The sequence below is a fragment of the Terrapene carolina genome, unplaced genomic scaffold (genome assembly GCF_002925995.2).
Source record: "Terrapene carolina triunguis isolate 2854851 unplaced genomic scaffold, T_m_triunguis-2.0 Scaffold419, whole genome shotgun sequence".
In the NCBI taxonomy this organism is placed as follows: domain Eukaryota; kingdom Metazoa; phylum Chordata; order Testudines; family Emydidae; genus Terrapene; species Terrapene triunguis.
In genome coordinates, this window is record NW_020664770.1 from 585,464 (window position 1) to 599,796 (window position 14,333).

Below are 14,333 nucleotides of genomic sequence, written 5' to 3' on the forward strand. Positions count from 1 at the left end.
GATAGATAGATAGATAGATAGATAAACTTGCAGTATACATATAGATAAACTACAAGACCTTCATTTCTTAGTCTTCAGGGCATAAGCTCCCCAGAATGTATCACCTCCTCAATTGTCCTTAGAGTTTTTCCTCTGATTGATTTGGGGATTTAAAGGGTTACAAACACAGAAGTCTCAGTCTTCCAGATTCCACAGAGCGAAGCCAGCAAAATGCCACTTGAACACTCAATAACCAAGAGGTCTTCTTGTTCCCTGAGGCTGCCCCCTAGAACCTGGGGCCTAAGTCACCCTGCTGGGAACTTTCAGGGCACCTGGGACCCAATTCATGCCTTAAGCAGACATTACTCAAACTCTTGGCCATTGGTGTCCCCATCACATCAACAATCAGAGGATTTCCAACGAGAATAAAATATACTAGGATGCCTGACACTTAAAAAAAAAAAAAAAAAAAAAAAAGGTCAAATTAAACCTGTCAGTCACACTAAGGAGCTGGCTCTAGTCCAATAAAGTGAAGGGTAGAAAGAATCTCTCAGCTAAAGATAGTATAACATGATAACTATCAGGGTAACTTGCCAACAGACAGTTACTTGAGCCCATGTGCTTACATTTATGCCTAGCTGTAAGGCCAGGAATGGAGGGTGGCATAAGAAGAGGGATCTAAGTAATAACAACAATAATAGAAGACGTGGAGGGGGTAGAGAAGAAAGTGTGTGTAGGGAGGGGAAAGGCTATTTAGAATGTGGGTGAGTGGAGGATAGTGGATAGCGTAGGGGGCATGTGAAACACAGAGTGTGAATGGATTGGCTGCAGATAATGGTGAAAAGGAGAGGAATTTCTCCCAATTTTTCGTGTAGTTACCATTTAGCGAAATCATTCAGGTATTAAACTAGTTTGCCATTGATATTTTAGATAATTTCTACTGGAGGGGAGAAAGAGAGAGACCCAGGATGAGAGTGGATATCACTCAGTTCTGGAGGAAAATCTGTAGTAATAGTAGTAGTAGTAGTAATAATAATAATAATACATTACTATTATTTTATTTATCTGCGCTCTCTCTTCTTCTTCTTTTAAAACAGTCAGGTAATAATTATGTCAAAAGACAGATCACTGCCCTTCTAGTTCAATAGTAAGCTCTCACATCTGAAGGAATGTAACTATGGGTTAGCAAGGAAATCTTTTATTTGCTTCAGTTTGGTTTTCTTTGTGTGCCAATTTTTGTGCCAATCTACCTTACACAAGAGCAGGGGTATAGGCAGCAGAGGTTTGACGTTAAAAGAAGAGTAATAAATGGATGTTGTAATTAGAACTATACTTTTTTTAATTGTGCATGAAAAATGAGACGCATGCAGCGCGCTGTCAGATTGCTTTTAACACTTACATTACACATAATGTACACTTTTTCAGCAGTGCGGAGAGCACTATAACAAGGAAAGACGTATACAGAAGAGCAAGTTTTCAGCGAGGTAGCGTGGCCGAGCGGTCTAAGGCGCTGGATTAAGGCTCCAGTCTCTTCGGGGGCGTGGGTTCGAATCCCACCGCTGCCAGAAAGCTTTTATACCTTTCCCTCAGGATCCAATTTTTTAAATAGCTAAGTGGAGACTTTTAATTTCGCGGTGCTAATTAGCAGCTATGCTTTTGCACTTGCCTGATAGCCCACTCCCATAGAACACTGACCTTAACTGAAGAGAGGGTCAGTTTTCAGGAAGGTCCTGTTTGTAAACGGTTTTCACAGCTCTAAAAATAACCGAAGTGGAATATCCCTCTGCATGACAGCTAGTCAGGACATTAGCAGGGGGATCTGTAGGTATCCTTGCAAAGCTGCTCTGTCTGTCACTTCTTCATGACAAAAGGGGCTTGCAAATTAGGAGAATGTGGATCTCAAACCAGCAAATACTCCCTCCCTTTGGCATTATAGGCAAAGCAATTCACTGCAAGATAAATGCACCAGGGATGACTGAGTTTTACTTGTCCAACCCCCAAAATATCTAAATACAAATTGCCAGGATTTATGTAGTTGGTGTGTCAGTCACAGGATATTAGAGAGACGAGAATCAGCGGATGTGCGACAAGCGTTTAGCCTTAATCTTCTCCAAAACGGGTTTCTATTTAACCTACTTTGGAAACACTACCCTATGACACAATGTTCACCACATCAAAATCATTATATACTTGTTTCTGCCCGGTTTCGAACCGGGGACCTTTCGCGTGTTAGGCGAACGTGATAACCACTACACTACAGGAACACATATAGAACTTGTATGCTCTCGGGTTGTCTAGATATTTCTAATCAATCAGCAGTGCTGCTTTGCTGATATCTTCATGTAAGTGTACTGGTTTTTCTTAATCAGTGGTTTTGTGTTTGCAGATGGTTGTGACTGTATGTGTGTTTGTGTATGGTGAAACTGCGTGTCCACAAATGCCCCCTAACTAAATGCTGTGATATTTGTCAGCTTATGCTCTAATAAATTTGTTAGTCTCTAAGCTGCCACAAGTACTCCTGTTCTTTTTGTGATATTTGTAAATGTGTATGTGAGCGCAAGATTGTGTGGTTTGTTTGTGAATGTGCACATACATACATACATGAAGCTTTGTGAATACTTATGTATGACAATGCTTCTGTTTGTGTATGTGTGTTCATTTTAAACGTGTGCATACATGCGTAAGTTCATGTGATTTATGTGCCTATTTATGATTTAGCTTTTTGAAAAATCTCTCTGGGCTCGTTTGTGTTTCTTAATCTGTGGCTTATACCTTCCTGTGTGTTTATGTATGACTGTGATGGCTATGTCTCCGATAGCTGTGTGCACACCTCCACGTGCGATTTTTGTGTAGGCATGCTTGTGTGATTTTTGTATTTTCATGTGTATTGATGAATATGACAGTTTTAGGATTACTATTATCCTCTACTACAGGGGTGGGCAAACTACGGCCCGCGGGACGCTACACCGGCCGTGGGACGTTTTTAACTAGCCGTCGAGCTCCGGCCGGGGGAGCGGGACCGCGGGATTGCCGCGCTCCGGCCGCGGGAATGGGACAGGGGGCTTCCCGAGCTGTGGGGACCGGGACCGGAGACTTGCTGCGCTCTGCCAGTTGTGTGATCTGTGTGCCTGCACCTCTATGAGCTTAATTAGGCTCTGCAGGTCTCCATTCAAGCAACCCAAATTCCTCCCTCCTTCCCGTACCAAGCAGCCCGTTAAGACACCCCCGCACCCCTTTCCCAAAAATAACCCTGCTACTGACTGTGCTCCTCTTTAACCCCCCCGGCCGCCGCCGCCGCACTCTTTGCCAGAAGCCCTGAAAACAATTCCCACCGCCCGCGAATTCCCTTCTTACAGAGCTCCCCCCAGGAAACCCCAGTTGTTTCCCATCCTGGCAGCCCCCCCTCAGTCCCCTGATTCTATGCCCTGGTATTATGCCACTTCTAGCTTTTCAACCCCCCCTTTGGGGAGCTATCAGTGCCTTGGGTGACTTGCAGGGAGCCCTGCGCTGCGGCGTACATGTCACCCTGGGTTACCCTATAGGGAATGTTTTATTTACAGCCTCCTGACATCGCTTCTTGACCCCCCCTTGATCTCTTCTTCCCCACTTCCCCATCAGCTTGGTTCTCCCAGGTTAACTCCTCCCCTGTTTGTTTTATTTTTCTTCCTGCTATTCCGTTTAATCCCTCCTTGTGCTGCCTGGCTCAGCAAAAACTCATCAGACCATGTGGCAAGTTTCCAACCCCAAAGCGAAGCAGCCACTGCAACAGTACAAGCTAAGGACGTCACTGCCCTGTCCCTGTGCATTTGTACAGCTCACCTCGAGAAAAGATCTCCTACACGGTAGAATTAAGTCAGGGCATATTTTGTACTGTCCAGAGGCAAACTGTTGAATGTTTTTTAGAGTGCCAATAATTATTTAAAAAAAAATAAAACCAAGGGCTCGTCCGGGATTTGAACCCGGGACCTCTCGCACCCAAAGCGAGAATCATACCCCTAGACCAACGAGCCACATAGAAAAACTGCAGCTGAGTAAGTACTTGAGAGCTGTGCTTAGATAACGTAATGTATGAGGGTTTTGCTTTTTAGAATCATTCACACTTTTCTTCCATTCTCTTGCTCCAACTCACTTTCGTCTCCCTCTGCCAACACTTCAGCGCCCAGTTCTGCTCAGGGATTCAGCTTTCAACGAGAGATAATTGACTTTAATTCATTTTTTCCCTTTAATCCCTTCCCCGCTCCAGTCATTCATTCTTTCTTTCCAACAACATAAGTGAAAAACTTATCACCCATCTGATCTGCCAGTGGTTCCTAAATTTCTGGTAACAGCTGTAGAGAGCAGCAGATTTTTATCCTACTGATTTCCCCCCCCCCCTCCCTTTTTTTTTTTGGTAATGTAAACTGAGGCAGCAACTGCTTCCAGTTAAAAACCTTCTTCCAAAGGAAAAGGGATTATAAGGTACTACTTTTTAAAATCCATGATTGCAGGTGCTTAGATGATCCAACATTATATCTCTCTAGCCTTTCTAAGAATTTACCATTTGCAGTGTTGCCCCAAGGATATTAGAGTGACAAGATGGGTGAGGTAACATCTCTTGTTGGACCAACTTCTGTTGGTGAAAGTGACCTGAAGAATAGCATTGCTTCAAAGTTTATCTAGTCACTTTGCTTGTTAACTGGTGGTTCATCAAGACACCGGTTGACATTTGAAAAAAGTCAAGGAATGTGACTGATCTCCTGGAAAGCGAGGTAAAAGCTTTTGTTGAAATAAATAAATAATTTTTAAAAATGAAATGAAGGGAGAAAAAAAAGACAACAGCAGGCCCCAGCGAGATTTGAACTCGCGACCCCTGGTTTACAAGACCAGTGCTCTAACCCCTGAGCTATGGAGCCTGTAGCTGAAAAGCCTTCTTCTGGATTGCTCAGAATGGTAAAGATCTTTTGACCTGTGCTTTGTTCAGGATCTGGATCAATGTTCTGACCCCAATTAAAAGTATCTTGATTCACCAGGAGTCGATAACAATGTAAAGAGTGTGATCACTGCAGCTAGATTTGCATAAAAAGTCTCCTTTGGATCGTCCTCCAAGCGCTGCCGCCAGCTTTAAGAAACAAACAGGAAAAGGGACTCGCCACATGCACACTGCTGGCCAGCTGGTCCTATCCCTGGAAAACATGTGTGGTAACGCTACCACCTGCTGTACTGAATATGTATTGCACCCTGAAGGTTGTCTAAGTTAAATACAGTTTGCCAGAAGTGGAAATCAATAGTTTGCAGTGTTGCTGTGTGTTCACTGCACTTTATTTGCATACAACAAATGCAGCAGATCATATGTCATCCCATTAATTGCTTGGCACTTTTCTTTTTTTTTCCATAGCACTAACCAAACTTTGATTAAAGAATGTATTAAATGGATTAGATGTATTAAATTGGTGATGGATAATGGCATTGTGATAGCCAGGAATAAAATCCAGGATCCTGTTTCCCACTCCCCTTTTCTAACCCATATACAATACTGCCTTTGCCTAGATGTTTGCTGCATATGCATGGTGTAATCAATGGCCTCCAACATGGAATGCACTTACATTTCTACATTGTGCAATAATGAGAAGCAATATACTCTGAGTACTGTAATATACTCTAAGAACTCTGTCTGAGTTCTACCACATCAGAAGAACCAGAAGTTGAGTATTATTATATAGAATTTACATTACAGTAGGTTTAAAAAAACCCAGGATCAGGACCCATGTGTGCTGGGTGCACTGTACCTCACTGAGAGCCTTTACTTGATGCAAAGAAGAAGAATCAAGTCCACAAAATCCATGCAGTTATTTCGTCTCGCTCCCCTTTCTTGTAGACGAGCACCATCATAGACTTCTTCCAGGAGCTGGGAGTACAGAGGAACTGTTTGCATTTGTTGAAAATGGCAGTTAGTACCAGGCAGCCAGGGTCTCATTTTTTCATGAAGTTGTAGCGAATGCCATCTTTCTCCTGAAATAGCGTGACTCTGGGTAGGTAGATGGGGCTTTGGCACAACATCCAGTATCCATAGGCGCCGACTTCTGCTCTCGCCGTGGGTGCTCAACCTGCCTCTGCCCCCAGCCCTGCCCAGACTCTACCCCTTCCATGAGGCCTGGCCCCTGCCCCACCCCCTCCCACCTCTGCCCCACCCCCATTCCAACCCGTTCCCCAAAGTCCCCGCCCCAACTCCGTCCCCTCCCTGCCCCTATTCCGACTACTTTCCCAAATCCCAGGCCCGGCCCCGCCTCTTACCTGCCTCCTCCCCTGAGCGCACCACGTTCCCGCTCCTCCTCCCCTCTCCTGGAGCAGCCAAACAGCTGTTTGGCAGCAGCAGGGCAGGAAGCGCTGAGAGGTAGGCGGAGGAGGCGGCGGTGGCGGTGGGGGGGAGGAGAGGGGAGCTTGGCTGCCGGTGGGTGCACAGCACCCCTAATTTTTCCCCATGGGTGCTCCGGGGCTGGAGCACCCACAGAGTCGGCGCCTATGCCAGTATCAGCAGACTGGTGATAAGATCACAAGCATTGGCAACCTTGGGAACTCCAACTCATTGCTTTCCACTTGAGAAGAGCTTGAATGCTCATTGGATTCACGCTTCGCTAATAGACTTTCTGGATGTCAGTAATGAGTGAAAAATCATTGTAAACATTATCATTGCCAGTCTCTTCTCAATTGGCCTTTGTTTTGAATGACTTTGTCCAATTCTGTCCCATACGTCTCTCTGTAGTCATAGAGCTTGTCTAAGATTATTGGGCCTTGTTCTTATTTTGGTTTTTAGTTAAGTTCTTCATCTCTCTAGTACAGAATGATGATGATCTTTTGACCTGTGCTTTGCTCAGATTGCGATCAATGTTCCGAACCCAACGAAACATATCCTTATTCACCAGGAGTTGATGGAAATATACGGAGAGTGATCTTTGCACCTAAATACACATAAAAAGCATTTGTTGGATCTTCCTCCACGCTCTTCAGCCAGCTTTAAAAAAGAAACAAGAAAAGGGACTTACGCCAGCTGCAGTCGGCCCACCAGCTGGGTCTTTCCTTGGAAAAAATCAGTGGAAATGCTACAAGCTGCTGCACTGAGTGTGTTTTGCACCCTGGAGGTTGGTTAAGTTAAATATATCTCCCCAGAAGTGGAAATTAATAGTTTGCAGTGTTGTGTGTTTGCTGGACTTTATTTGCATACATCAACTACAGCAGATCATATGTCATCATATTCATTGCTTGACACTTTACTTTTTTTTCCAAAGCACTAAGCAAACTTTTATTAAGGAATGTATTAAATGCATTAGATGCATTAATTGGTGAGAGATTATGTCATTGTGATAGCCATGAATGGAATCCAGGATCCTGTTTCCAAGTCCCCTTTTCTAATCCATACACAATACGGCCTCCGCCTAGATGTTTGCTACATACGCATGGTTTACTCAGTGGCATCCTTCATGGCATGCACTCACATTTCTACATTGTGCAATAATGAGAAGCAATATACTCTGTCGGATTCATTTAGGATTTTATAGCATGCTGATCACTCAAGATAAACCTGAATAACACTTTTCTGAGGGACCAAAAATTGAAATTAATACCATTCCCCACATCCCTAATTTTCATTCATCTCTGCTCTCCTTGGCTCTAGCTAGCACCAGTGTGACAACCACAGAAATACTATGAAAGATAATATTCCCCTATCTGTCATATATGGTCCCCATTAACATAGTATCCAAATACCTCTCAATCGTCAATGTATTTATCCTCAGAGCACTACGGTGAGGAGTTCAGTATTATTGCCTCTTTACAGATTGAGAACAGTAACACAGAGAGATTGAGTGGTCCAAGTTCACAAGAGGAGTTTGTAGCAGAGCAGATAAGGGCTGCCATGTCTCTTTCATTTCATGCTAGTGTTCTTATAACTGCACCATCCTCCCTTATGCTCCTAGGGCTATTTTCAACCTGTCTTGGAGCCTGAAATACTGAGGAAAGTCTATTTGCATGAAACTCATTACCCAGGTTTTCAGATTCAGGTTGTTAGTCTCTATAAAGTTACAACATAACAAGGTGTTTTCCAGACAGAACTTCTCACCGTGCTGAAGTTTTCCTGTATAAATACTTAAGTCTGGGGGCTTCTAATAAAAATAAATTATGAGAGATATTCCCCCCACGGAAGAAAGCCAGCACAAGACCGAAATATCACTTTCATCCCATTTAAGCCCAGTTTTAAATGGTGTATAATCCTTGGGTCTGGGCTTGACTTGATCGTATGGAAAATATATGAGGCCAATTCTGAATAATATCAAATGAAAGCAAAATAAACGTTCATAGAGCGCCTTCAGATTTTATTTCTACTACAAGGCCTTTTGATAATCAGTGAGCTTCCAAGCCCCATCATGGAAAGAATTATTTGCCATTGACTTTCAAACAACTTACACATCAAGAGATACAGAAGAGGTGCATGGGTCACACAAATAGGACTAGCATCTAGCCTTCAAATAAAGACAACAATCAGAGGCTCCCACTAAGGCCTCTGCTACTATAGGGAAACTGTTAAGCAATTGCTGGACTGGTGCAGCTCCAGTGATGGAAGCTGCAGTTTAGACAAGGCTCAGCTGTTTCCAGCAGCGTTAGACCTGGCTTGTATTAGAAAAGTTGCAACAGTTTAACTATATGGATTTATGATTGATCTTGTTAGACCAGAGCAAAACCCCCAGTATTGATGCATATAAACCAGAGCAGTCCTTATTTAAATTGGTTTGGCTTAAATGTGGTAATTTACAAGTCCTTAGACCCGGTCATATTGCTTTTGCCCTGCTAATCTTTGTCTACACTGGCAGTTTTCTGAAAATCTCCCCTCATTGCACCCGCCCTGGGGCCTGATACAAAGCCCACTTAAATCAACTGGAGTCTGTTTATTGATTTTAAGGCGCTTTCGGCCCAACCTCACGGATTGCAAATGTAGATCAACTGCCATGTTGTCTGGACCTGTTCTGGTCAGGGCTAGATCACCTGATCGTGAAAACACAAGCAACTGCCTAGGCTAGCTAGCTAACTACCTAGCTATTGCATTAATGCCATGCTCATCTTCATGGTTTCTGGCTGCTTTTTCTGTGAGGGGCACCTGGGTAAGTCTTCAGTGAATTGTTTTGCAAGTTTCAGGGACACAGTTTAATGTAGGTGATTGTGGAGCAGACGGAAAAGAGGGGGAACACCCTCTCATTGAAGGCAACATTAAAGGTAAACATGTGCTGCATGTTCTCAGCGTTGTAGAATGACACTTCTTCCCCTTCATAGTCCAGGTAAACTCGGACCTTACTGAGCCTCTCACCAGTGCAAAGCGGGGTGCGTTGAGGGGAGGTGACAGCCCAGTAGCGCCCTCCGTTTTGCTGCACTGCCCAGATCCCCTCCTCGGGGGAAAACTGAGTCAGACCTTTCCTCCTCACCGACTCCTTGGCCACCCCAAAAGCCCAGCCATCTGAGGCCCCCACTTCCACCTCCCAGTAATGCCTTCCCGACTTGAATCCTTCCAAAGCCAGCACCCGGGAGTTAGTGTCGAATCGCTTGGGGTTGTCAGGCAGCTCCTGTTTTCGGCATCCCATCCTCACACTCTTGAGATCTGTGGATAGGATGAGCAGCTGGTTGGCTGTATCCGGATCCAGAGTCAGGTCCTCTGTGGATAATAATAACAACAATGTAGAATTACTAGCAGAAGGAGAAATGATGCAAACCCCATGTAAATGATTAGCAATTTTATATCTGCACTGGAAGCTTGATTTCATAGGTGCCGACTCCATGGGTGCTCCAGCCCTGGAGCACCCACAGAAAAAAACCAGTGGGTGCTCTGCACCCACTGGCAGCCCCATGGGTCAGTGCCTCCCCCTCTCCCCAGCACCTCCTGGCTGCCGGCAGCCCCTCCCATCAGCTCCTCTCCTGTCCTCCCAGTGCCTCCCGCCTGCCATGGATCTGCTGTTCTGTGGCATGCAGGAAGCGCTGGGAGAGAGGGGGAGGACTGGGGGCAGAAAGAGGTGGGGCAGGGGTGGAAAGAGGAGGGGGAAAGGCTTGGAGGAAGGGGTGGAGTGGGGCAGGGCCTGGGGCAGAACGGGGGTCGAGCACACCCCAGCAACTCGGCAACTACACTTGATTTTATGAATGACCATTTTTCCCAGTGAGGGTAGAAGTGGGAAATCCCATTATGATGGTGATGTCAATGAAGAGCTTGTCCTTGTATGTTCTGATGCCTTCAGTGCTCTGGAAATCACTTTGCTGTGGTTTGAAGGACTAGAAGAAAGCAATGAAGTGCCCCCTGTTGCATCTTTTGAGAGGTGCGTTTTTATGAACTTTTCGATGTTATGAATGCCTCACTCCCTAATTAGTTTGTAAAACAAGGGTTCTGCTGTAATAAAAAGCAACTGATACTTAGGTCAAGTTTTTCAAATTTGGGGTGCCTCCAGTTCCTGGAGCCTCCAGTCCAAACTGGTTCCTAGTTGAGATGATTCAGATCTGAATTTGCAGCTCCCACTGGCTTCAGCTGGATTTGTGGTGGCTCCGCACTTCTAAAAATGAGACCACTTACATATTTAGGTGCTCAACATGAGACGCCTAAGGTGCCTGACACCCCATCTTCTAAAAACCAGAACCTCTTAAAAACTGAGTATCCTTAGAATACCTACCAGTCGGTGTTGAAAATCTTGGCCTAAACATATCTCAACCTCAGATTGGATTCAGATGGGTCTTAAGGAAGAGGGTAGATAAAATGATGCTTTATTCACAAAGTCAGGCTTAAAACAATCAGATAGATTAAGGGTATGTCCACACAGCACAAAACCTGTGGCTGGCCCATGCCAACTGACTTGGCCTCGTGGGGCTTGGGCTGTTTCATTGCTGAGTAGATTTCTGGCCTTGGGCTGGAGCACGAATTCTGGAATCCTCCCACTTCATAGGGTTCTAGACCCCTGGCTCCAGCGCAAGCACAGATGTCTACACAGCAGTGAAACATCCCCGCAGCCTGAGCCCTGCGAGCCTGAGTCGTCTGGCACGGGCCAGCCGTGAGTGTCTAGTTGCTGTGCAGACGCACCCTGTCACCTGAAATTGTGACTATAGCCAGCAAAGTTGTGAGGTGAAAATGGCATGTTCTCAAGCAATACAGCTTCCTCCCATGAATTGTCAAGTTGTGTTAGCATAAGAACATAAGAACGGCCGTACTGAGTCAGACCAAAGGTCCATCTAGCCCAGTATCCTGTCTTCTGACAGTGGCTAATGCCAGGTGCCCCAGAGGGAATGAACAGAACAGGCAATCATCAAATGATCCATCCCCTGTCACCCATTCCCAGTTTTTGGCAAACAGAATCTGGGGTTTTAGGAGCATTAGGGATTTGGCTTCCAAGGCCTAAATTCCCTCACGCTTCACTGAAAATCCCAGCTTTTCAGTACCACAAAAAAGGGCCTGAAATTTCCCAATGAATTTAAATAGACTTCATCTTTGTCCTCATGAATGAAACCTTGGCCCCACTGAAGTCAGTTACAAAACTGCCATTGACTTAAACAGAGGCTGGATTTTGCCTCATGGTTTTATGCCCATTGGCCCAGCCAATGTGGCTTCTGTTTTGCCTCCCCCAAACTGCTTCAAATTTAAGAGCGTTCAGCTCTGGCTTCCCAGATCCGGCCGCTCCCATTGGCTTCAGTTGGATTTGTGGCTGCTCAGCGCTTCTGAAAACAAGGCCCTTAGAGATCTAGCTGCCCAGTTATGAGTTGAGGAGCCCCACTTTAGGCACCCAGGCTTGAAAACCTCAGCCTAGGACCTCTGGGGCTTTGCTCAGGCCCTCAGCTGCGCCTGCAAAAGGTCAAGACTTTGTGGCAGCACCACAGAGATGGGTGTGAAAGCTGGTGGCGTGGCAGCCGTGAAAGTGATGTGGACTAGAACAGAATGAGGGTGAAAGGCCTGTTTGTTAACAGAGGGGGTCTGTATTAGGCAGAGGGTGTAGCCCCAAAATATCTGAGCCATGAAATCACCTGGATTCATTTAAAGGGTAATATTGATTTTATGCACTTTTAAAAAATGATTGCAGTCTTGATTCTGCCTCTCCTATTGTCACTGGATGAAATTCACACCTTTGCAGAGATCACTGCAAGGCTTAGGGATCATTTATCTCAAGCTTCGGCCTCCAAAATAGGCCTTGAGTAGGACTAAGGTGGTGGGTGGGCCATGTGCTGTTATTTACTCCTTCTCATAACACAGGAACTAGGAGTCACCAAATGAAATTAATAGGCAGCAGGTTTAAAACAAACAAAAGGAAGTATTTTGTCACACAATGCACAGTCAACCTGTGGAACTCTTTGCCAGAGGATGTTGTGAAGGCCAAGACTATAACAGGGTTAAAAAAAGAACTATATAAGTTCATGGAAGATAAGTCCATCAATGGCTCTTAGCCAGGATGGGCAGGGATGGTGTCCCTAGCCTCTGTTTGCCAGAAGCTGGGAATGGGCCACAGAGGATGGATCACTTGATGATTACCCGTTCTTTTCATTCCCTCCAAAGCACCAGGCATTGACCATTGTCGGAAGACAGGATACTGGGCTAAATGGACCTTTGGTCTGACCCAGTGTGGCCATTCGTATGTTCTCTGCACATGCGTGGATTTTACCCCTGGCAAGTTTGTGAACCCCAAATGTTCAAAAATCACAAGTCTGACCCCCATCCCTACAGAAATCTTGAGATTGGCTTAAACATCCCAAGGTTTTAAAAAACCAATGAGAAATGAGGGGTTATTTGTTAGCTGGTTTCTGAGCCTTTGGGATGCCCTCAGGTCACATTTTTCCAGTCTTTCCACAGACAACAGGGCTGGGAACTTATTCTTTTTTTAAAAAAATGAAAGCTGAGATTCTCTCGAATCACATGATTCCTGGTACTGGGGCTTTAAATAAAACATCAGCTATCATGAGACATGTGATAAGATTGTGAGAGTTGACAACATTGCCGTGAATTATAACTTAGGGTCTGATCTAAATCCTGTTGAAAAGAAAATTGGACAGCAATTTGCTTTGGATCAGTCCCTTCTTCACAGTGTGCTCTCTTGATTTCTCATGGAGTAAAGGCCCAATTTGGTCTTGTTTACACTTAAAAGCGTTTGCTATCAGTAAGGTATAGCAGCATAGCTAATCATAGTGGAGATGCAGCTGAGTTCTTTTGCTGGTATAGCTTAAACCAGTTCCCTGAACGGAATAAGCTGTACCAGCAAGGTATTTTTGCTGGCATAATTACATCTACACAAGGGCTGTTACCAGCACAGATACAGTAGAACCTCAGAGTTACGAACACCTCAGGAATGGAGTTTGTTAGTAACTCTGAAAGGTTCGTACCTCTAAACTGACGATTCTCAAACTGTGGGTTGGGACCCCAAAGTGAAGAAAGTTGGCACCTGTGCCAAAATCCCGTGTAACTTACAACCACAATGTAAAGACTACGTTCCTTTTACCTTTTTCACCTTTTCCCAGTTCATCCTGCAGAGTCTCTGAAAGAAGAAGAAAGTCAGTTAGTGCCGATGCCGAGGGGCAGAACTTCAGGGGAAGAGGCGGAGTGGGGGCAGAGTGGAGCCCAGGCCCCACCCCCCACTTCTATGGAGCTTCACTTCCGGTGCTTCAAAGGTAGTGTCTGGCTGGCGTGCCTCCGGAGGGGTGACCTGCACCACATCCACGGCATTTCCACCCTGCATGGCTGGCCTTTTTGGGGAGGCTTAGATTCCCCTGGCCTCTTATACACGCCGCCCAGGATGGCCAATCCCTAGCTCTCAAAAATCATGAGTCACCCTCCCCCCCACAAAAACAATCATGAGATTGGCTTAAAATATTAATACTTTTCTTATTATTTTTCTGTGCTGTCTGGTTTCTGAGACTTTAGGCTACACTCTTGGGCCATGTTCTCAAGCTTTTCTGTGCAACCACATGGTGTAGAAACTTCCTTTTTAAAAACATGACAGCGGAGATTCTCGTGACATAGCCTGACTCTGGGAAGCGGGGGCTTTGAGCACAATCCCAGTGTCAGCAGACTGGTGATAAAAATGAGAAGCGTTGGCAACCTTGGGAAATCCACCTCATTGCTTTCGACTTGAGAAGAGCCTGAATACTCAGCGGAGTCACCCTTAGCTAACAGACTGTTTTGGGGTGTCAATAATAGTGAAAAATCATTGTAAACATTATCATTGCCAGTCGCTTCTTGACTGGCCTTAATGTTTAATGTCTCTCTCAAATTCTGTCCCATGGGTCTGTCTGTAGTCACTAGGGTTACCATATTTAAAAAATAAAAAAAGAGGACACTCCACGGGCCCTGGCCCCGCCCCTTTCCCACCCCCGCCCCC

At 45.2% G+C, this 14,333-nt stretch overlaps 1 protein-coding gene and 4 non-coding genes across 5 annotated transcripts in view; 1 reads left to right on the forward strand and 4 right to left on the reverse strand.

The window, feature by feature from the left end:
- The first annotated feature begins 1,462 nt into the window (after positions 1-1,462).
- TRNAL-AAG lies at positions 1,463-1,544 on the forward strand. The gene has a single exon. It is a non-coding gene; the product is annotated as a tRNA-Leu (tRNA).
- A 626-nt stretch (positions 1,545-2,170) lies between these two features.
- Positions 2,171-2,243, reverse strand: TRNAV-AAC. Its single transcript has one exon. It is a non-coding gene; the product is annotated as a tRNA-Val (tRNA).
- Positions 2,244-3,917: 1,674 nt separating this feature from the next.
- On the reverse strand, positions 3,918-3,989 carry TRNAP-UGG. Its single transcript has one exon. It is a non-coding gene; the product is annotated as a tRNA-Pro (tRNA).
- An 809-nt stretch (positions 3,990-4,798) lies between these two features.
- On the reverse strand, positions 4,799-4,871 carry TRNAT-UGU. The gene has a single exon. It is a non-coding gene; the product is annotated as a tRNA-Thr (tRNA).
- Positions 4,872-8,316: 3,445 nt separating this feature from the next.
- The window catches only part of LOC112116757 (E3 ubiquitin-protein ligase TRIM7), a 16,699-nt gene continuing 10,682 nt past the window's right edge, over positions 8,317-14,333 (reverse strand). The window contains exons 5-6 of the mRNA XM_024214451.2: positions 13,455-13,490; positions 8,317-9,652 (exon numbers count right to left, since the gene is read on the reverse strand). Coding sequence (XP_024070219.2) covers positions 9,138-9,652; positions 13,455-13,490 — 551 coding nt within the window. The 3' untranslated portion in view covers positions 8,317-9,137. The remainder of the gene's footprint in view (positions 9,653-13,454; positions 13,491-14,333) is intronic.